At 28.8% G+C, this 23,093-nt stretch overlaps 1 protein-coding gene across 2 annotated transcripts; it reads left to right on the forward strand.

Annotated features, from left to right (window-relative positions):
• Positions 1–389: 389 nt before the first annotated feature.
• Positions 390–21,425, forward strand: LOC132924510 (uncharacterized). 2 transcript variants are annotated; one of them, XM_060988875.1, is made up of 19 exons: positions 390–852; positions 7,517–7,602; positions 9,275–9,536; positions 14,401–14,682; positions 14,781–14,913; positions 14,993–15,135; positions 15,226–15,543; positions 15,724–15,831; positions 15,896–16,359; positions 16,432–16,556; positions 16,777–16,937; positions 17,037–17,215; positions 17,663–17,802; positions 17,888–18,124; positions 18,239–18,389; positions 18,459–18,617; positions 18,701–18,867; positions 19,419–19,580; positions 20,091–21,425. In XM_060988875.1, exons 1-19 carry the CDS (start codon positions 777–779, stop codon positions 20,320–20,322), a joined length of 3,585 nt encoding a protein of 1,194 aa, XP_060844858.1. In that variant the 5' UTR covers positions 390–776; the 3' UTR covers positions 20,323–21,425. The 2 variants fall into 2 exon arrangements, with proteins under 2 accessions (XP_060844858.1, XP_060844859.1); XM_060988876.1 differs by having other exon boundaries at positions 15,244–15,543.
• Positions 21,426–23,093: the final 1,668 nt, after the last annotated feature.

The raw sequence follows: 23,093 nt of genomic DNA on the forward strand, positions 1-23,093 counted from the left end.
TCTTAATCCAATTATTAGCCACGCCCCGGCAATAATAACCTAACCCATGCCCTCTCCTCTAAATACGGCTTACACACAGTAGTTTTATTACAATGTGTATAACAAGATATATATATATATATATATATACATATTTAATATTTAATGTATACATTTATGGACAGCGATGGAAATTCGTGCGGTGACAGCTGAATCGGTTCGACGAACTCACGATATCGGTCCCCTCTGCTATGTTCGTCGTACAAAAACCACATACATACACACACAAACGCGAGTTCACACCTCGCGGAGCCGGCGGCGCTATTTTCCCGGAAGTCGGATCTCCCGGACACAATAGTCGCGCGCACTTCCGGATTCGTGCGTGGACGTTGGCCCAAGGACAGTGGATATTCACCCGTGGAGATCCCGAGCGCTCGCATCACAGTTCACAGCGTCCGCCGATCTTTTAGCTCCGCGCCGTCGATCCGGTCGGTTGTGTTTTTCAGTCGTCCGAAATCCGACCCATCCACCATACGCCGCGTGTCTCCCGTTAAAGTCGTCAAGTACATAGTTTTTCGTTATTTATTTCCGCGGACATCGACGGGACATCGAACGTTTTTTTTTTGCCAATTTCGATACTTGATTTTTTTACCATCATATATATTTTATTCGATTGTACATCAGATCCACGCGCACACAACTCTTACTAGCGTGGACCGTCGTCAAACACTTGTTGTTCGTAGTGTCGGACACTCGGAACATGTGCTAGCACTTTTTAATTTGTGATTTACGCGAAAATGACATCAACAAATTATTTACCAAATATGGTTCAAGCTATCACGGTTCTCACTGTTTTAAAAATGCTAACAAACGGTATGTTGTAATGTTATAATATGTTCATACTTATTTAGTTATTTATTATTATATGATTATTATTATTGACATTTTTATATTTAAATTATGATATCTCGACAATTTATATTATTGGTACTATTATATACAGCTACATATATTTATGAATATTGTTGTGCACACTCCATAGGTATTACTAGCTACTGGAAATTGACACGTTTTAATCCAATGATATATAACTATAAAAACTATACATTATTTTAGGATATAAATTTCACGTGATAAAAATTTTATTGGATTTTATAGAATTATAAGTACGAAAACGGATATAATTTTGAGTAAATTGCGCTTATATCGCTCGGCATGTAAAATTTAACAGCGAATCCTAAGTATAAAATTTGGGTAGTTTTGTATAGTGTGTTCGAAAATTCGTTAACTCAAAATATGTTTTTTAAGTCTGGTTTCACTCTCCCCCTCAGCACACCACCGATAATATCCGTCGCAATTTCGCGGAATATACGCGCCGACTTCGAGGGGCTGTAGCTACTGGTCAACAATAGTAATTAGTCCTTCCGGTCGGTGCAGTCACAGTGGTTGCGCACATAATGCAAACTCAGGGTCCAATGGCCCTGTAATTAAATTACCAAACGATCCGTGGAATTCGAATAGAACAAAAAAACGTTCAATATCGTATACCCATAAACTCATTACACAATGTTATGGCTTGTATATGCATAGACACTGAGATTTTTAATCATTGTAATTATTTATCTGTGATTTTACAATGACGCGTTTGGGTGAAAGATTTGACGGGATGACGCGTACCACCACATCTGTAGATTATTTTTAAATACATATAATTTTCCATTTTTACGCATGCCTATACGATTTTCTACCGGGCTAGCCACGAATACAGGTTTAGCGAACCGGTAATAAAAAAGAAAAAATATGCAATTAGGGATGTAACTAGGTCCTTGACATAAATACGTATAAATTAATTAATTTTCATTTTGGTCGTTATTTTTGTTATAATTGCATCATGTTTATTAAATTTCTATTAGATATATTGATTTACGACATTATATACCAACAAAACAGTATTTAAAATTAATAAAATAGTATTTTTGGCTGTTAATTTGGTCATAAACAACAATAACAGTAATTGAAATTTTATGAATTTATATTATAATACGTGAATTCGTAATACCTAAGAATATATAACATACAAATGTATTGAAAAAATTTTTTTTGTTCAGATTTTGAATTTAGCACATATTTACTAAACTATAATTTAAACCTAAGTCTATTATCATGATTAAAAACGTTTTATTTATTCATCTTCTGTTGATATTATTATTTTGATTTTTGTTGGAAATAATATTATACCTTATTTTGTATCTATTTTCATTTTTTATTCAGTAGATATAAAGAACTTTTATTTACATTAGTACATTACACTATCATTGAGTTATTAAATTATATTCAGAGTATTTAAAATATACGAGTTTCGTTCTAACCAATAATCTTTATATTGTTTTTCTTTTTTTTCTTTAAAAGATCCTTAGTATTAATAGTATTAAAAATAATAATTTGTTTACACTTTAGTGTAACGTAAGTAAAAATATAATTTGTATCTTATACAATATAATAGCTATTATATGATTAAAGTTCGAGCTTTGTAAAACTATCCAAGCTAAATTTTAATAGTATAATACTATGATATTTTTAACTTATATAATCATATGATACATATGGTTATCATAAATGACATATAAAAATTTTTGTAGTTGGTAAAATTACATTTATGTCCACAGTAAGTTTTGCATGTATAACATTAAAGTTTATAATTGAGTTTTCTATGTAACGTTATAAGTACTCTAATGAATTTCACTACTATACCACATATTTATGTCAAAGAAATAAAAAAAGTTAGATCATATTTATTTTTAGTCACTGGGATCAGGTGAAAAATCAATCATTATACGATTTTATGTGCAGTGACGTTGTAAAGAATATTGTTTTTTAAGTTCAATTTAATATATTATTGCAATATCCAGTCAGATTTTTGGTCACAAATTTGAAACGCAGATACTAAATGTATTATGTTTAAATAAAATAATTTCATTTTCATACTTGCAGATTCTTCCTAGGCTTCATTTAGACCTAAATCTGGCAATCTACTAAACTAAATGATCTCAAAACCAAATTATGACACATAATGATATAATGTACACGAACGAAAAATTTTGAATATCACGATAGAAATATATGCATGGAAGTAGGTTTAAAAAGGTTAGACACAAGAAATGCACCCTGTTTAAGTCAAAAAAGTTATAAAAAAAAACCGAGTAAGTCGATCTGTTATATTGTAAGCATCAGAAGCATCAGGTGAATTTCGTATTGAGTAAATATTTGTTATAAATGAGTTAAATTTTAATTCAATAATAAATTATAATATGGCATATGTAAAATTATTCTGAGTACCTTCTATCAGTCTATATTACTATCAAGGATTTCATTGCATATTATTTTATATTGTTAAAGTAATTTATTTTAAATGAGTATATTATCTATTAAGGTATAGATCGAAAAATATTATTCAAAAAATAAATAGCATATATTTTGTTTTATTAAGTTATCATTTAATATTATATTGGTATTTAATTATACATAATTATTTTATATACATTATTAACTGTTAATAACTTTTTATTAAGTGTGAATAGGTAACATTATTGAATATTTTTAAAATATCAATGTGTTTAGTTAATGAAAATATACTTAATGGTTTTAAGTTTTCAAGTGCCAACGAATAATATTATTTGAATTAAATATTTAATTGTTATCAAAATTTGAACTTGAAATGTATATTAACAAATTGTGCATGTATTTTTGAAGTTTAATGATTATTGTAATTTTCATATGAAGAACTTTGTTAAATATATTTTTTTAAATTGAAATAATTACAATTTAAAATATTATAAATGTTTAACTACAAAATAATTTTCAAATTTTCGTGATTTTGACGTATTTTAAAAAAAGGATATAGCTTTACGCTAAACTTTTTTTTAAATTCCAGTAAGAAAAATTTATGAGTAACCGTACATTATATTTACATACCTTTTTACTCACAAACAAAAAATATGTGATCATACATAAAGTAAAGAATTTCAAAAGTCTATAAAAAGCCAAAATATTTGGAGTCATATGTTGTCTAGAAAATAGTAAATGACAAAATATAAATATTCGGTGAATATTCACAGCAATTTCTGTCTGCCAATTGTAGTCTATATATTAACTGCGTTAAAAAATTAATATCGGGCGAAATTCATTTATTGGGATTTACGATTAGTAGTTATATTTTATTTTCTTATCGTCTATAAATTACAATGTCGGCCAATAATATCTAAACTATTTCCCCCGTATTTCCACGTATTATAATATGAGATATATATATGTATACATAATATTGTGAATCGGTTCCGACTTTGCGAACGTTTCATGGCCGCCGAGAGTGCGTATAGATCGTAACGATAACACCCCGCGGTTCGTTGCACTCTTTTGTCGGATAGATCCAAACGCCACAAGTTATTGCATGAGTGATTCGCAATAGAGAACAAGTGTTAAAGGACCAAATTATTATAATAAGCTCCACACATATTATAACTAATACAGTACGTATATTATGTGTGTGTGTGTGTATAATTGTGTATGTTTACGAATGTATTGTGTTTATGAAATGCGAGTTTTTACATTAAATAAAAATTTAATAATTGTAAAAATTTGTTAAAACCAACACTGGGTATTACATTTTTTAGATATACATAGTAAATAAAAATCCGTGTTATATTTATGAACTCGTCGAAGGAAATAGGAACGCTCATGTTGAGTGCAGAAACGCGTCTTACTGATTATCGACAATTTCATAACCTCATATCCGTCACATCGATTCACCGGAAATGAGAACATTATGTACATGCTTATTTTGATATTATACGTATGTATAATGCCATTAGTTTAGATGTTTGACGATTAGTCACTGAAATTTGACACAAGATCAAATAATAATAAAAAAAAAAAAAATTGTAAAAATGTGTAAAACATATTTTGTCTGAAAGGACCTGTATTGCGGACGATATTGCAATGCAAAAATATAAAAGTATACTTAAAATTTTACCCAAAAAGTGACGCGATTGATTTCAATAAGATATCGTCAAGTTTTTATCACTAATTATATTGGAGAGTGACATTTTAAATTTTATTTTTTAATATATTATAAAGTATAGCAATAATAACTGAATAATTCGACGGTAAAGAAGTCGAATAGTTTTACAAATTGAATACAATTAATAATTGATTAAGTGAAGAATATGTATTAGACAATAATTTATAAAAATCACTGTTAAGTAAAAAAATATCTACATATTATTATGTTTTATATTTTTTCATACATTTGAGAGTCCATCATTTATTTTTTTTAGTTCATATATTATATTTTAATATTATAAAATCTCATTGATAAAATGTATAACATAATAATGACATACAAAATTAATATTTTACGAATACAAACTATACATAGTTTTTACTATAAATTCACCTTGTAGTATATTAATAATGTTTAATAAAATATTGAAATATTCTTTTAAACTTCAACTCAAACATAAAAAAAATTTATATATTAAGAAATTAAGAGGGTTGCGGGGGTCGGTACTGCTATTTCAGATCAAAAATTTCCCTCGATCGTTTTGTTCTCGTTGTGCTGTTATCGTACCCTCGAAATGTTCACTGCCACGAAAAACACTCGTAATTGTCCTGACATAATCTCAAATTCTGTTCAATTGTCTTTAATTATACGAGTAATTGTTACCAGTCGCGAAATTCGATCTCCGCAAACAATACACCATTAGATTATTATTGGGAGTTGTGACACATTGTGAGTAACCGGATTAACACACGGTTATGGTGGACTTTTGTGCACAATAACGGATTTCGGGTATTGTACTTTTTTACCAACGATAATGGGCCTGCCAAACTGTGTCAAATAACAATCGAACGTTGACTGGCGGTCTGCAGGAAGTCACGGTGAGTTTTCCTTGTTTCCGGTCCTGTTACCGCTGGGTTTACCAACCTCTGCACGCAGACATTTCCCCTCGTCTCCACTATTGACCTAGCCCAAACATTTTATCCAACATAGTAATTATTATTTAATATTAAAAAAGATTATGAATCCTTATTTTCATAAAGTCGTAACGATCATTGGACGACGAGTTAATTAATGCACTAATTATAATAATATTATTATAAAATAAATTGTCTTGAATAAAATTAACAACGATGCCTTACTCTTACGCGTATTACTTTTGCCTATTTGACACGCCGTCTTAAAACCAAAACGATTGTTAATTTTATTATAATTGTAATAGTAATTATTATTTTTTAAGTTAAAACAGATTTAATATTTAGCGTATAAAATTTCTTAAGCTATTTATAACTATCAAAAAATATTATTGATAAAAAGTTAAAGAAAAAGGTTGTTAGAAAATATATTATAGTATAATAAAAGTGTATACTAAACTGTTAAAATTTATTTGTATATTTTTATTTTTGTTGACATGTTAATAAAATGATAAGACAGAGAAAAAATTTTTTGTTAGCTCTCTGTCGTCATTTTTGTTGCATATTATGGAGCTAATTATTATTTTATCATAATTATGATATATTGATCGACATTCGTCAATTTATTATCAGTTTGTTGATAATTTAATAATAATTATGTTTATTAAAATAACACCAAAACTGTTCAAAACGTAAAAATTTAAATGTATTAGTAACAATTCAGATATACTATAATATTTTTAATGCTACTTTTGATAACCTCAATTTAATGATAATGATAGTTTAAACATATTTCTATATTCTAGCGTATTCTATTGCATTATTTACAGTTTCACCAAGTAATAATGACAATCGCGATATCGCATTAGTTTTAAATTACATATGTATCGATAATTTAATTGATAAATTGTACTTGACACAAATTAATAACCCCCTACTCACTAAAACCCACACCATAACTGACACGTATGATTTGCATTTATTTATTTTTTCATACTATTGAAATTTTATCGTGGACGGAAAGGACATGTATAAAACCATAACTAGTTCGCGTCACACTATGACGATGAAAACATTATTTACTGTTTTTCGATTTCATATATGATTATAGTATACCTATCGCCTCTGCGCGCATATCTACATATTACCTATATAGTCTCCTATATCACTAATTCTCGTACAGTTTCAGTATTTCGTCGAGTGATGTAAATTTTTCATCGTTACAAACGATTATCCATCAAATTTTTATAAGTTTTAAAAATTTAATTTAATTTCAACACAGAACTGCATGCATGCAGATCTGATTTAATATTCATTCGTACATTGTGCAATCATGATAACAAAAATGAAGCGAACTCATTACGTGTCGTACGTAATGAGTCTTATGCTGTTTTCGGCTGCACATTCCGCCGGTAAATACGACTGCCGTATAAACGCGCGATTTAATTTTAATTTTAATATTATTTAATATTAAGGCACATACTAAATCATATTTTTATAAAATAAAACGGTTATAATACGTAGCTCTGACAATATTGTAATGTACTTGAAAATTCATTTTTTTCAGCACAAACAACGTGCAATCAAGGCGTCGGCCGAATTGTTTACGAAAGATTACCAGACCAACAGTTACAAGGATTCGACGACGACGTGGTGAGTATATATTATTAGCTTATAATCTACATTAATTGCGTAGGAATGATGTAAAAAGGTTCCACTTTGATTTTTTACTTATAGTCACTTTTTAGAAATTGAGATTATATTTCTATTATTGACCTATAACACTTCTATAAAATTATTGAATTCGTCAAAATGTATATAATATATAATTATAAATTACCTATAAATTATTATAAGCGTACACTTTGTTTTTAATTCATAATTTTTCAAAAATAATATTATACAATAGATATACAGATATATATATATAAATTAAAAAAAAAACAAATTATTCAGAAGATTGGTAACTATTATAATATTTTATTTTGAAGCTTCTTCATATTGGAAGCTATTGTTCATACTACATACCTATGATTCCATACAGCCTTAAACTTATAAAAATTAAGTTAAATTTAATTTGTAGAAATTATCCATACATTTTTTATTGTATTTATATTTTATTATTTACTAATTCATAATTTCAACTTCATTAATGTATTGTTTATTTAAAAACCATTATGATATATATATAATTTATATTAATTAAACAATACATTTATAATAATATATAATTATAATAGCTATAATTTATCAAAAAAGAAAAAAAAAGTGCATATTTAATCCAAAATAATGATTTACTGTAATAAGTGTTATTAAATATTAGTACATTGTATCGTTTATAGTTAATAATTTTAAAGATTAAATCTACCTAGTGGAATAAATAGTCGACCAAAATTATATAAATTTATTAAAATTGATTTACAGCATTTTTTTGTATACCGAGACTAACCAAAATGTCGTTTATATTTTCATGTCTCATTTACGAGAAAAAAATCACCACGTAAAATTAATTTTATAACAAAAATTATAACTAAAAAATCTGGAAATTCTAAAATCTCTCTCACAAACTAACAAATAGTTTGGTGGGTATATGATTAATAATATAATAGAGTTTACATAACTTATACAGGATAATGAGAACGACTAAAACCAGATTGAAAATGTAAGTATTGTGATTTTAATTTTAACGGGTAGGTAACAAATTAAATTTCAATAGATATATGATGTACATTAACTTTGATTCATATTTTGTGAACTTTATTTAAATCACATAATTGGTAAACAATTTAGTTGAAAAAAATTATGTATAAGTATAATAATTGAGTTTCGACATAATTGATTTGCTCATTTCAGATTTTAAAATTGTTTGCAGCTATATTTTACAAATTCGTTTTTATGATTATTAAACCTGGACATACATACAGTCTCACATAATATAGTTCTTGTACTTCTACTAATTACTCGGAGATACCACGGATAAAGGCTCTTAACAATAAAGGAATATAATTATAAGATATTTTTCATAATTTTGTTATTAACATTTTATGATGATTTTTTAAACATTCATGTAACATGAAAATTATTAAAAAATAAAAACGAATGAATAGAATGGTACAAGTCGGTAATTAATTATTCCATAGGGACTTAAGCAACGATCTATGCGACTGTACCTCCACCCCCCACCCCCCATTCGCCTTAATAAAATGACTATGATCTCGACCCAGGCCAGTGTAAGGGTGTGAAAATTCTAATTTCGGCCCCGTAATACACTGCGGTACGTGTTCACCTTCGACGTCATAAATTTATACTTAATAATATTGCACAGGTACGCGACACGGCCCCGCCATTCCGAGTACTGGAAAAGTGCCAAGAGCTGTGCTTGCGCGACCGCACGGCCACCAACAATCTTGTACGGACATGCACATCATTCGACTTCCAGCCGGGCAGCAGGATCGCGTCGTTTAGTGGCACGGTCGAGTACGAAGAGTCCACGTGCTATTTGACAAGGGAACAGGCGCACCCCGAAGGCATCGGCGTTCTGGTGCTGGTGCCCAACAGCGTGCACTATACCGAAGTCTGTCTGTCGTGTAAGTACTCAAATATACACAGTGTAATATTAATTTTTTTTTTTATCACTGAGCCCTGTCTTACGTATAACTGCTAGCCGCGAACGCTGAACTTTCATTAATACGTATTATAATCGATCACCCGGGAAATAATTTAATAATGTTACGGTTTAACTTTTATTTTTTATTAAGATAACAATGGCGCGTGATTTCATAATATTATACCTACAATAATGTTCAAAAAATAACAAATACGAATAAGTATAAGAACAATTGTTTGACGGCTAAAGACAAAATTATGAATTATCATAGGCAATCTTAAGTAGGGCGGAAAACGGGATAATTCGAAAGATTGTTAGATGGAGATAGAGAAATATGAATAGTAACATTATTTTTATATGCGACTTGTGAGGGCTCTGAAACTCTAATTTTAGCTAGTAAAGAAGGGAAATCAATAAAATTAGAAAGGAGTCTGGAGAGAAATTCAAATCAAATACTTGACTAATTAATATCTATTATTAAATTAAATATTATAAAAATATAATAATAACCATAGCAATTGACTTTGGACGAGATTTTAACACGAATCAGCTTAATCGTTTTGTAGTAGTATACGCCATTGGCATTCGACAACACGACGATTTGATAATAGAATTAGCTTCTTTTTGCCTACACACCTATATTATACAATAAAAGCTCGAAAACACACAGGCTTATTGAATTTGTTTCAAGTAATTTCGGTTTAGAGTTATACAATTTTCACCAGCAATACGAAAAAAGCGACTTCTCAAAATTTTTAATATTATCTATTTCACTCGTTGTTTGTACCCGTCGTTTATAATTAATTTAGTGATCTGTTTTTTATTATACTCGTTTATTATGATCAAGGTTCTTATATCAATAGTGGAGGACGATGTCACGTATAGCTATAATTTTATAATGTATAAATTATTGTCACCTCTCCTGGTTAATTAGACATGCTCATGCGCAGTGGATAGATTATAAAATAATTGATATTTATATATATTGTATAACAGCCCACCTATCGCCAATAATCGATTCCGTGTACGTGATGTTTAATACCGGTAATAAGTACATACTATGTACATATATTGATATATTATATTATTATTACATCGTTAGCTTCGTTTTTTTTTTTAAATTCGTATACAATTTTAGCTGTACAGTGTTGTTGTTATATTATAGTCTTACAATAACCATTAATAAGTTTAAATATCTTACTTATTTTTACAGTTTGATTTGTTTAAAAAATTTAAAAAATGTCTACATAATTGCATAAAACGATAATATACTTATGATTTCAATACCTACTGTTTATGTTAAAATGTTCTAATTATTATTAGTAGTAGAAATTTAAACATTTCAATCATGGTATAAATTCATTTTTAAACAATTGTTGACAATTTCTAATCATTAAGTTCTGTACACATTTTTAAAACAAAATACCGCTATGTATTGACATTTTTTTTTTTTGTTATTGTTAATTTTTCGTTCAAAACTGTATTATTTAAAATATGTACATTTAGTCAACTGAAAATATTAACATATAATGATATTATAAACTTGATTTCTAAATTTGATATGAAATAAAGTATTATTTAAAATATTATTAACTGTCGTAAATTTGAAGTCGATATTGTTAGGTTACTGACAATAGCGATAAATTAGCTTCATAGAATGATTTGATTTAGATATTAAAAAAATAAATAAATAAAGGAAAGGAAATGCTTAAATAGTCCCAAGAAAATAATTTTTTACTAATTACGTAATTTTTAAGTGACCTTTTATTTTTCTCGTTATATTTTAGGGCTAAATATAATTTAAAATATTGTTAACTAAAATGTTACAGACTAATAAATTTGTTCAAATATTGGTATTTACTTATTTATATAATGTTAATTTTAAATTTATTTCAGAATATATTACTATTACTATTGTCTTTATAGAGTTAATATTTCAAAACTAAAATATATTTAACTCTTGCAAATTATCAGTGTAAATACCACAGATAATAAAAATAACTAAAATATTTTACAGTAAATTGTAATATTCCAAAACTATAATGGCAGGTACATGGTATTTATTTTATTAGGAATAAGTAGACTTTTTAAACATAAGCAAACATTTAAACAAAATATTAAAATACTGTGTACGAGTAGTTTGTTTAGCCGTTTAGTCTTTTCATAATATATTGATATTATTTATAATATGGTTTACCTATTTTTCCTGATTTTATCAATATACGTACAGTACATTTTTTACCTTTAAACATAAAATAACCAAATCTGATTGCAGAGACGATTTAATATAGGTACTCGTATATCTCTGCATATTATACTAAAATAAACAATATTACACTTTTTCCACAGAATTATATAAACGTGATTATATCATTATATAAACATACATAGTTTACGTGATGCTATATATTAAAATATGCATTTGGATCCTCTAATATCCCATTGTATTCCATAAGTTCAATTTTTATTTTTTACTTCGACCTCGATTGACGGATAAATTATCTTTGTTCTGGACAATAATAATCACCCCCGGTCAAACACACCATGTGCAACCAACCATAATGTTGCGTTATGTGATCGACATGAGGTTAATGACCTCATATGTGATACCGATCGCGATTTAAATTGCTGGGAAGTTCAATTTAGATCATTATTTTCAAATACATATAAAGTTATTTTTTTACTGACATAATAATTATGATTAATAATTAGATAATTTGAATTGAATAAAATTATTGTTTAGAAACACATTTAAAAGGTATGCATATAATAATTATAATAAATAAGAATGTAGCTGCATATAAAAAATTTAAAAATACACTAAACATACTACATAATATTATAACTGTTACATATTATGGGTTTTTTTTGTTCTTCAGTAAAGTAGAATGAATAAAATAGTTTGATGGCATTTAGTAGATATATTACATACTACACATCAATGAAATTTGTTATTTTATAGAGTTGAAAATGCATGCATATTTTAAATTTCCTTTGAACCATTGAACAATAAATTAGATTTGTTTTTATAATATTATTCGGTTAATTTTTTTTTCTTAAAAATAGTCTCTTTACTTTTTAATCGTTAAATAGGTGTCTATACCTTGCAGTAGAAAGATTTTTTAATTAAAAAACAATTTTAGTCTTTCGGCTATTTATTTATAGACAAAATTGTATATATTATTTTATTTACTTTTATGTTTTTGAACAAATATATAACATTCTTTAAAAATAGGTATTATAAACTTGTATGCGATCATGGTATAGCTAAATTTATTTTTTTGATTTTCTATACATATATGCTATGTAATAATCGCATATTCATGTTCAGCTTGACTTTTCTCTGCCTGTCATGTAATATTATAATTAGATTCGTAAATTATACTTTATTTTTACCATTAAATTTCTGCCCATAACTTATTTATCATATTTTACTTCAATGTAAATATTAACTATTAACAATTTTTCAAGAAACGTTAGACCAGCACACATTAACACTGTTATTTTTATTATTATTATTGCATTTTTGGTAGACGTTTACGGGTGTTTTCAAATGTTTTATTAAATGTATACATTTCTAGGCCGTAATGCATTTTTATAAATAAAATAATACTTATTATTAGTGGGACTGATATTTTGAATATATAAATTATATAAATAATAAATAATAAATACCTATACATCAATAATGAAAAACGAACAATTATTGTGCTCTGAGTCTAAGATTTTTCGTACACAACAATTACTTAGATTAATAGTTTAAGAGACTGAGATATACTCGTATGAATAAATTAGACACATTGTTTTTTTGTTTCTAGATTAATTTTCGGCTTTGATTCTACACCTCCCTCCCACCAAATTAAAACTGTAAATACGAAAGCCACAAACCGATTTATTTTTTTATTATTACTTTTATAAAATGTAATATTAATAGATAATACTTATTAGCTATAGCTTTAAAATTATAAATTATTATGTAACTTTTATAAACAATCCTGATAGACAAATATAATAATAATCAGTCTTCAACTCTTGAAGTAAATTTTGTTAAGTATATTATTTGATAAATACTAAGAAATACTTTTAAATTTAAGAACCTATTAGGTTTGTGTTATTTTTGTTAGTTATATAGAGTCGAGGATCTTTTTATTAGTTTTACATACGTTTCAGAAAAGACTCCTTAACACCATTATTAAAATTAATTGTACATAACTGTATCATCAGCACTTTGTACAACAAGATTTTTTTTCACTAACAAGTTATAAGATATATTATTAATTATAATATATAATAGTTACAGTCTATACTCTATAGAATAAATATATAAATGTACCCATCGATTTAAATTTTAAATAAATTAAAAGAAGATTTAATACTTATTATACGAGTTGATATACAAATATACAATAGATACATACAAATGTTAAAAGCCACAAATCACAACTTCGAGTAATAGTAATGCACATTGTATTTATTATTTACATTGTACAATTATGCATTTATATTATATTTAATAACTATCAGTGAATTTACAAAAAAAGGCTATAATAGTATTAGGTAAATTAATTGTTTATTCCATTTGAGTTGATTCCAAACATCAAGATAAATATAAACATACTAATCTAACACTAGATTTACTACGCACCTAATTTAAAATAAAATCAAATTATTAATAATTAACTAGCTACCTACCTTTTGCTTGTTATTAGGTAAAGTTATATAATATATATTATAACTAATAGTAGGAATACAATTTAAATATACAACATTTTACTAACTCAAAATTTCGCTACTTCACACAATTGTAGTAACAATCAAGTTGATGTTATGCCTTTTATTTACAGCTAGTAGAATTGAAAGAGAATGTGCGAACAGGCATTATGTTTTCGAAAGACACACCAGAAAGAAACTTAAGTTACCATCTAGTGAATACAAGGAAATGATAGCAGCCAACCGTACAGATTGCGAAGATAAGTGTTTAAATGAATTTACGTTTGTTTGCCGATCGGCTACTTATGACTCAGCCTCCAAGACTTGTTGGTTAAGCCGGTTCACCAGAAGATCACATCCGGAATTACTAGAAGAAGATCCTAGTTCCGATTATTTAGAAAACACATGTCTCAATGGTAAATAGGAATTGTTTTTAATAAATATTATTTTAACTGAAATATTTGTTTAATAATATTTATTAAACCATAATATAACGAAATTTGTATATTTACAGTTGAAAGACGTTGTGATGGTCCGGTTATATTTGTAAAAGAAGAAAATAAACGATTGGGTGGACCTTTTGAAGTGGACATATTCGCCAATTTATCGTTGATCGAATGTCAAGCGCAATGTTTACGAGCTGAAAAGTGAAAAAAACATTACGATTTTTAATATCTTATTAAAATCAAAATTAAATAACAATCGCATTTTTTATTGTTCGTTTAGATATTTTTGTCGGTCAGTGGAGTACGACGAACAAATTCGTCGATGCATTATATTTGAAGAGGATTCGATGTCACAGAAAGATGATTTGAGAGTGAGCAGTAGTCCAACACACGACCTATACGACCTAGTCTGTTTAGACAACCGTAAGTCTTTATGATTTGTTTAACACCCCCCCACTTTTATAATCAATCACCTACCCAATGTGTGTGCGCAAATCTCTAACGAAATATCAGGTGGTGATTTGCTTACAGCCAAGGGAAACGAGTTCTCGGACAACACATTGACGTCACACCTTTTCGCTGATGGACGACGACCAGATACGGCATTTCAACGGTACAGGAACAGCAGACTTGGCGGTGAATTTCACTCGGAAATTACTGGACGGTCGTTGAGTGAATGTCTGGACGAATGTTTGAGACAAGTGAGCTTCCAATGCCGATCTGCCGTCTACAGCGAACGTTTTAGAATTTGTAGACTCAGTCGTTTCAACCAGAGAGACGGACATCGTGTGATATATGACGCAGATTACGATTACTACGAAAACTTAATGAGTGAGTACTAACAATTAATAAACTCAAATATTACTTGATTTGTATATATAATATATACCCTATTATATAATTATATTTAGTAATACTACACTTTAACATGATTAAAATATTTTCATTTTAAAATTAATCAATAATACTTATCTATGGCATATATTTTTACATAAAAAAATGTATTTCTAGATGGAGGTGCTACGTCACCGCCATTTACAAGGCCTGATCCTTTAGGCCAAGGATCAAATTTCCTAGGCAGTGGTAAACCACCTTATCCAACACCTGGGAAACCAATAGGTGAGTTTTAAACTAACTAACTAAAATAGTAAAATAACGTGAATAATAATTAATGTAATAATAGGAGGCGGTTTTGGTGGCGTTTATGGAGGAGGATCGTATCCTGGTTATTCTAGTACTGCAGGAAGTGGAATTGGTGGAGGAGTAGGTGGAGGAGGAGTAGTAAGTTCAAGTATTGGACCCTATCCAAGTGAAGCACCTGGAGGATATTGGGGGCATGTTGGAGGTCATGGAGCGGACATACCTCCTTTTCTGGGACAAGGAGGTGGAGGAATAGGTGTCAATAATTATGGATTTGGATCTACACCAGCTGTTATTGGATCTTCAATACCACCCTACACACCTTCGGCTATACCAGGTGGATTACCACCAATTGGAGGATCACCTCTTGGACCTCCTTTAGGTATACCTTCTATACCGGGATATTATGGCGGAGGTGTTGGTGGAATTGGCGGAATTGGCGGAAATGGGATCGATGCTAATAGACCATTCAACATAAGATGTGATGACACTGATGGATTTAAACAGGTTAAATTCCAAAATATATTGAATTTATATTTAAATTGAATGTGTGTTAATATATTTTTCGATATATAATAGATGGGTGTGCGAATGCGAATGGCAAGAGGATTGATCAAGCGTTTTATTACTGCACCTACATTATCACATTGTGAACGTGAATGCTCGATGGTCAGAGACTTTAACTGCCGATCATTCAATTACAGGTGAGTAACGTGCTTTATATTTTATTTAATAATTTCTATTGATCAGATAAAACCCACTTGTTGAATGATTTCAAAAATAAATAAATAATAGTGACCTAAAATAATATAATAGAGAAACAGACTATTTCAATAAAACCGTCGAACTGGAAAATTCGATATTAGAAATAGTTTATTATTGAATTCTGTATATAGGTTATTAATTTTCTATTGACATTTATAGAACCGCGCCATATGGGACACAAAGAGAAAATTGTGAGTTGAGCGACCAGGAAACGCGATTTGTTGATATGGGAAATCCGGCATTCTTTGAAAACGCGCCAGAGTACGATTTTTACGAAAAATCAGCTATGGGCAGTAGAAGCAGTCAAGAATGTTTGGATGGTACATTTTTTATTCACTTCTACCAAAAACAAAATTAATTTTCATCGTATTAATTTACGCGATATTTATTCATTTTCCTATGGTTTTCATTGTTTACAGTGACCCAAGTATGCAGCGAAGACGGAATGGAATTTACGTTGCGTACACCGGAAGGATTCTTAGGGAGAATATATACGCATGGATTTTACGACAGATGTTTCTACAGAGGAAATGGCGGAACTGCAAATGTTTTACGGATCAGTGGTGCACAGGGATATCCAGATTGTGGAACGCAACGGGTAATATTATCATGATACATTTATTTACGCTTAATTAAACGTATACATATTGCACACAACCCGTGTAATCTCAAGAAACACGAGAACTATAATGTCTATAATAATATTATTATTTCGATTTCCTATAGTGTTATCACATATCAAACATAATTCGTACAATAACAAATTATTACACTGACTCTAAAACAATATTTATAATTATATCGTATAACATTTTAAATTTAAAGTCTATAACTTATAACTTATAATTGCTTAAGTTACTTATAAGTAATTTATGCTTATAAGTTAAGTATGATATTGAATACAATACGAATTATTAATATTAAGAATATTTTCTAACAAATGTAATTTTATGCAATTCTACTATTTACTTCGTTTTTTCATTCTTTATGAATCATATTTTAAATAAAAAATAACTTATCTGGCACTTATAATTGTTCACTTTAGTATGGAGATACAATGACCAATATAGTTGTAGTACAATTCAGTGATTACGTACAAACCAGCCGAGACAAACGATACAACCTTACTTGTTTATTTCGAGGCCCAGGGGAGGCTGTCGTCACTTCGAGTTACATGACTGCAAAGTGAGTGGCGTAATTTCATACACGACGAGAATCTATATCGTGTACGTTACATAAACCTATCTGAATACTTGATTTCCATTTACAGTTCTGGAAGTCCGATTCCAATTGAATACTTACCAGCAGAGAATTCGCTAAGTTCGCGTGTGCGGCTGATGATACTATTCCAGGGCCGACCTACGCAAACAATTGCTGTGGGAGATCCGTTGACATTCCGGTTAGAAGCTCAGGATGGATACAACTACGCTAGTGATATATTCGCCACTAACGTCATCGCTAGGGACCCATACAGTGGTAGAAGTGTGCAGTTGATAGATCGTTACGGGTAAGTCCTATAAACAGTTCTCTCTAGAAACTAGTACTTTAGACATTAGTTTTATTATTATATTGAAAATAATTCAATAAAACACGAAATAATTGTTTCGGTTTTTATTCTTAGATGTCCTGTGGATAACTTTGTATTCCCCGGGTTGGATAAGGCTCGGGAAGGTGATGGATTGGAAGCGAGATTTAACGCTTTCAAAATTCCAGAATCGAATTTTTTGGTATTTGAAGCGACTGTCAGAACATGTCGCGACGGCTGTCAACCGGTAATAATATTTTAATCATATTATTGTCGACGTAATTATAACGGTGACATATTTATGTAAACTTTACAGGCGTATTGTACATTGCACGCTGGGCGAACAGAACCGTCATTGGGTAGACGCCGTAGGGACGTGGGTGGTACCGACAAAAATAAAACGGCAGTGGAAAAACCAAAAGAATCAGCGGAGACGACACCAGGCGAAGAAGAGAAAGTGCGACAAGTCATTGAGGTGCGTTTTGGTGCAAACATTAATCGTGTTAAGCCTATAACTATTACCTATAACACTTTTTACGCAATTGGTATATTTTCCAGGTATATGAAAGTCGATACGACATGCCTTTGGAACAACTTCTGACGTCGGAACCGGCACCTCAGAGCGTTTGTTTGACGAGCAGAGAATATTATAGTATGGTATTTTCGCTGTTCATGTTTTTCGTACTCTTGATCACGGTATCTATGTCGGCCGGAATATACTACAAGTAAGCAAATTACACTAGTCGCGATTATAATTTTATTATGTATCAACTTTTAATGAACTTAATTTATTCTAAAAAATGAAGACAAAATATTCTTAGTTTTTTCTCACGGTTTTTTTTTTATCAAAATCTATATACGTAATTATCATAGAATCTTCAAAACTTACATACATGTTGTAAACAGATTTTATTAAAGATTAAAATAAAACATAAACTTTGTAATTTAATTAAAAAATTAAATAAAATACTGTCCAAATGCGTCCTCATTAAAAAAGTAGAGTACCTACGTTTAAATATCTAAAAACTTAGTTGAGGTACTCCATCCTCCTGTGCCTCCCCTCCCATCAAAGTCAAGCCCCAAATTGCTGAATTTGACTAATGATTTATCATTAAGTTGAAGTGTACTTCTACAACTTATTAACATGTACAATGGATATTTTTATCATATACTTATGCCGAAAAACTCGGATTGCAATTAATAGCCATTTCAACTGTACAGAATGTGTACTGTGTTATATTATATTTATAATTATAATAATTGCCATTTATCACAGGCGCTATTGGCTGTTGACGACTAAAAATGAATTGGCGAACAATAGTTGCCTAGGAAGCACGACCAACTGTAGCAACGAGTCAACGGGGAGAATGTCGTTTTCGGGCCGTAGCTTCTTCTCGAACATGTCCTTTGGAAAACGCAAACCGTTCCTAAACATAAGGTTGGTACTTATTATATAGTAAAGTTATTAGTATCGTTTATTGGTCAAAATTCAACCATTAACCTAAACCTACAACCTAAACCGTTTTAGTTCTAAAAATCTAAGATATTGCATTTCTTATCGTACACAAATTTATATGGACGCAATTTGTTTGTCGCATAATAATATTAAATGCATTATTTTATATTACACTCTCGGCAACCAACTTTTTTATTTGAATATGAAATGTTTATATATTTTAGAAGCGAATGCAGTGTATAGTATAAAATACATATTTATTAAAATGTTTGAATGAGTTAATGTAATATTCGACATGTGGCATATTAGAATTATGACCCTATAATATTTTTTTTAAACTACAGTTGTTTTGATATAATTCATATCTATCAACGTGCTTATACCTTTTCTTATTTTTTTTCAAAAGAAAGTCGTTTTGTTACTATCAATTCGTTTTAAATGTTGTTATTTTTAATTTATTAAATTCCATTTGTTATTATTTTCGCTCCATAGAGCTCCGGTGGAATCAATGGAAACGGGATCGACCAACCCGACCGCGATGATAGTGGGTGGCGGAATCAGTAGCGGTGGCGGCGGTGGCAACGGCAGCAGAAAAGGATTCGAAGACCCGAGCGAACCGATTTACACAGACCCGTCGCTTTTCGAGCGATCTCGGAGCTTGCGCAGCATCGCGTACTCATCGGCTGGTCAAAACGTATTCAAAAACGAAGCCTTCTGTCACTGATGCCGATTACATCCATTTGATTTATATAGATTTATACCTACAAATTATTTATATATTTTTATAATATGTAACTTTTTTTATTCAATGCGTCCAAATCAGATCGTCCACGTCATAAACGCTATACCGGTAATGTGACGAGTTACCTCCTATTCGAGTTTCGCCGAACCTATCACAACAGTGTAACACGCGTACTATAATATACCAAATATTATGATCATAATAATATTGTTTTGTCCTTCCTCGCCTATCTAATTGTAATCGAATGTAATTTTTTTTTTTTTGTGAGTGTGTGTGTTTTTATCTGTCGATATTATTTTTTATCTCTTAGGTTTAAAAATTAATCGCACACGTCGTTTTGCTACTATTACTTAAGTTTATTCGCGCAATTTTTATTTTTATTTTAATTCTTAGATTTTTTTTTTGGTAGTAGGTTAGATATATATTTATGTATAGGTACACAGTTTGAATTCAACTTACGCATGTTCGTTATCACGTTTTTTAGTCATCATCTCTATCGAAATTGAAGCTTTCATTGTAATTGAATACATAAAGCTCAGTTTTAATGTCACACGTTGAATAAAAAATACTCTTAACACAATATTAGATTTAAACGATGGTAGATTTAACGTCGTGTATCCGTTATTATAATAATAATAACTTTTTTTTTTACTTATTTAATAATTTTCACAATCAATTATTTTTCGTATGATTTTAGTTTTGTTAAGGTGGACGTCAGGGGTGTCTCAGTAAAAAGCACATCGTGTGGAGATAATACACTTACATTTGCCGATTAAAAATACATGTTTCTATACGCAACAGCTTTAACTATATTTCATTGGTCCATCGAATATTTTCTTAATATATCTAATACCTAATGCTTTTTCTTTATCCGGGTAAACATAATATGTACGTAACGTACATTTATGAATATATTATATATTATTAACTTAACATCATGTACTACACGACTGCTTTTCACTGAGGTACTTATGGATGTTATTACTTATTATAATATTGTTTTTTACATAAATATTACCATAATTTATAACTATTATTATTTATTATTATTAATACAACTATATATTATAATTGTTTATTCCTTATAGGTTATTTATTTTATGAATACTTTAGTTAGGTAACCGTCACAGTTATTAAAGCCAATAAAATATATCTTTAAAAAAAATATTGATTCGTATTTTTTGTTTATAAATACTTAATAACTCTACATTTTTACATAATAAACTATTTATACTTTGTATAGCAGACACTATTAATATCGACAAAGTAGATATTAAGTGGATAATACATCCATAAGTATATGTAGGTATGCTGCTGTGAATAAGAAATGTGGACAATGTGATAAGTATATGATACATGTTAATAAATTAAAAACTTTTTAACATTTTCTAGTTAATGTTAAATGTGTTAACATGTCAGCACAATAAGATGGCATACTTTAAAAAAATGTAGTCTATAATATATATATGCATATTATGTATACAAATATAAAATTGTCCTTGCCTGTCCATTTATTTTGACTTTGTCCATTAATACTCAAAAACTAAACCATTTTTAATAAAAAATTATATCAATAGATTTCTCGAGACTAGCGTGATAGCTTATTTAATTGACTCCTCTAAGTTGCTTTAAGGGGAATCAAACAAGAATTTGGTTATGACTAACGAAAATCGAATATTTTTTTTTTTTTTGATTTAAATTGTTGTCATTGTTTACAGATTTTATTAATATTTATATATCTATTGAAAATATTATGGCATTTTACAGATTTGTTAAAAATAAAAACCATTCATAAAACGAAATACTTATGAACAAAATTACAATGATTACCTTTTATGATTTGCTTTCTCAATTCTGGACATATTTAAGATGTAAACACAATAAGATGAATACCAATCTTAACAATATTATATTTTCGTTGATTATCAAACATTTGTCAAACATGTTTCCAGTTTAATGTTTAAATAAAAAATAGGTGCAGAATTAAGAAATAGAAAATATTGTATAATTAATAATTTATTAGTATTTAATTATTATAATATATATTTAATATGTATACCATATTTCATATAACTCGAAATTTAATTTAATTCATTATAATGACAACGTTGCATAATAAAATTATGCGGAATCGTGTGTGTAACTACAATAATATTTATTAAAAACTTCACGATTTAACAAATTTTCAGAATGGTTCAATGATTCAATGCCGTCTGTAATCACTATTTAAATAACGTATTCGGATATTTTTAGAAGATATATCTCGTATATATATATTTGACTGCTGATTTATCCCAATTTTATAATGGTTAGAAACTAACGTTTATAGTTAATGAATCATAGCCTATAGTCAAATATAGAAATAAATATTTATGTAGTGCCTATAATAAATAATAGTCATAGTAAAAATTATATAAATAAATTGATTGGAAAAATTTGTTTTGTCACAATTTTAATATGGTTTTTTTTGGTTTGGAAACATAAAAAAAAATATTAAAAAAATATATCCAGAATTTGTATTTGAATATTTTTTTAAAAAATAATTTATAAATTATTGAATTTTTATTTAAAATAATTCTTTACAAGACTGTAACAGATCGTATATTGCTTATCAAAAAAATATCGACGATATGTGTTTGCAAATCGTTTATTGATTTCTATATAGTTTTTCTAAATATTTTACTTAGTACCTTTCACAAATAAACGATGTATAATGTATATAGTAGGCATCATCAATAAGTACATATAATATT

The sequence above is a fragment of the Rhopalosiphum padi genome, chromosome 3 (genome assembly GCF_020882245.1).
Source record: "Rhopalosiphum padi isolate XX-2018 chromosome 3, ASM2088224v1, whole genome shotgun sequence".
Taxonomy (NCBI): Eukaryota; Metazoa; Arthropoda; class Insecta; order Hemiptera; family Aphididae; genus Rhopalosiphum; species Rhopalosiphum padi.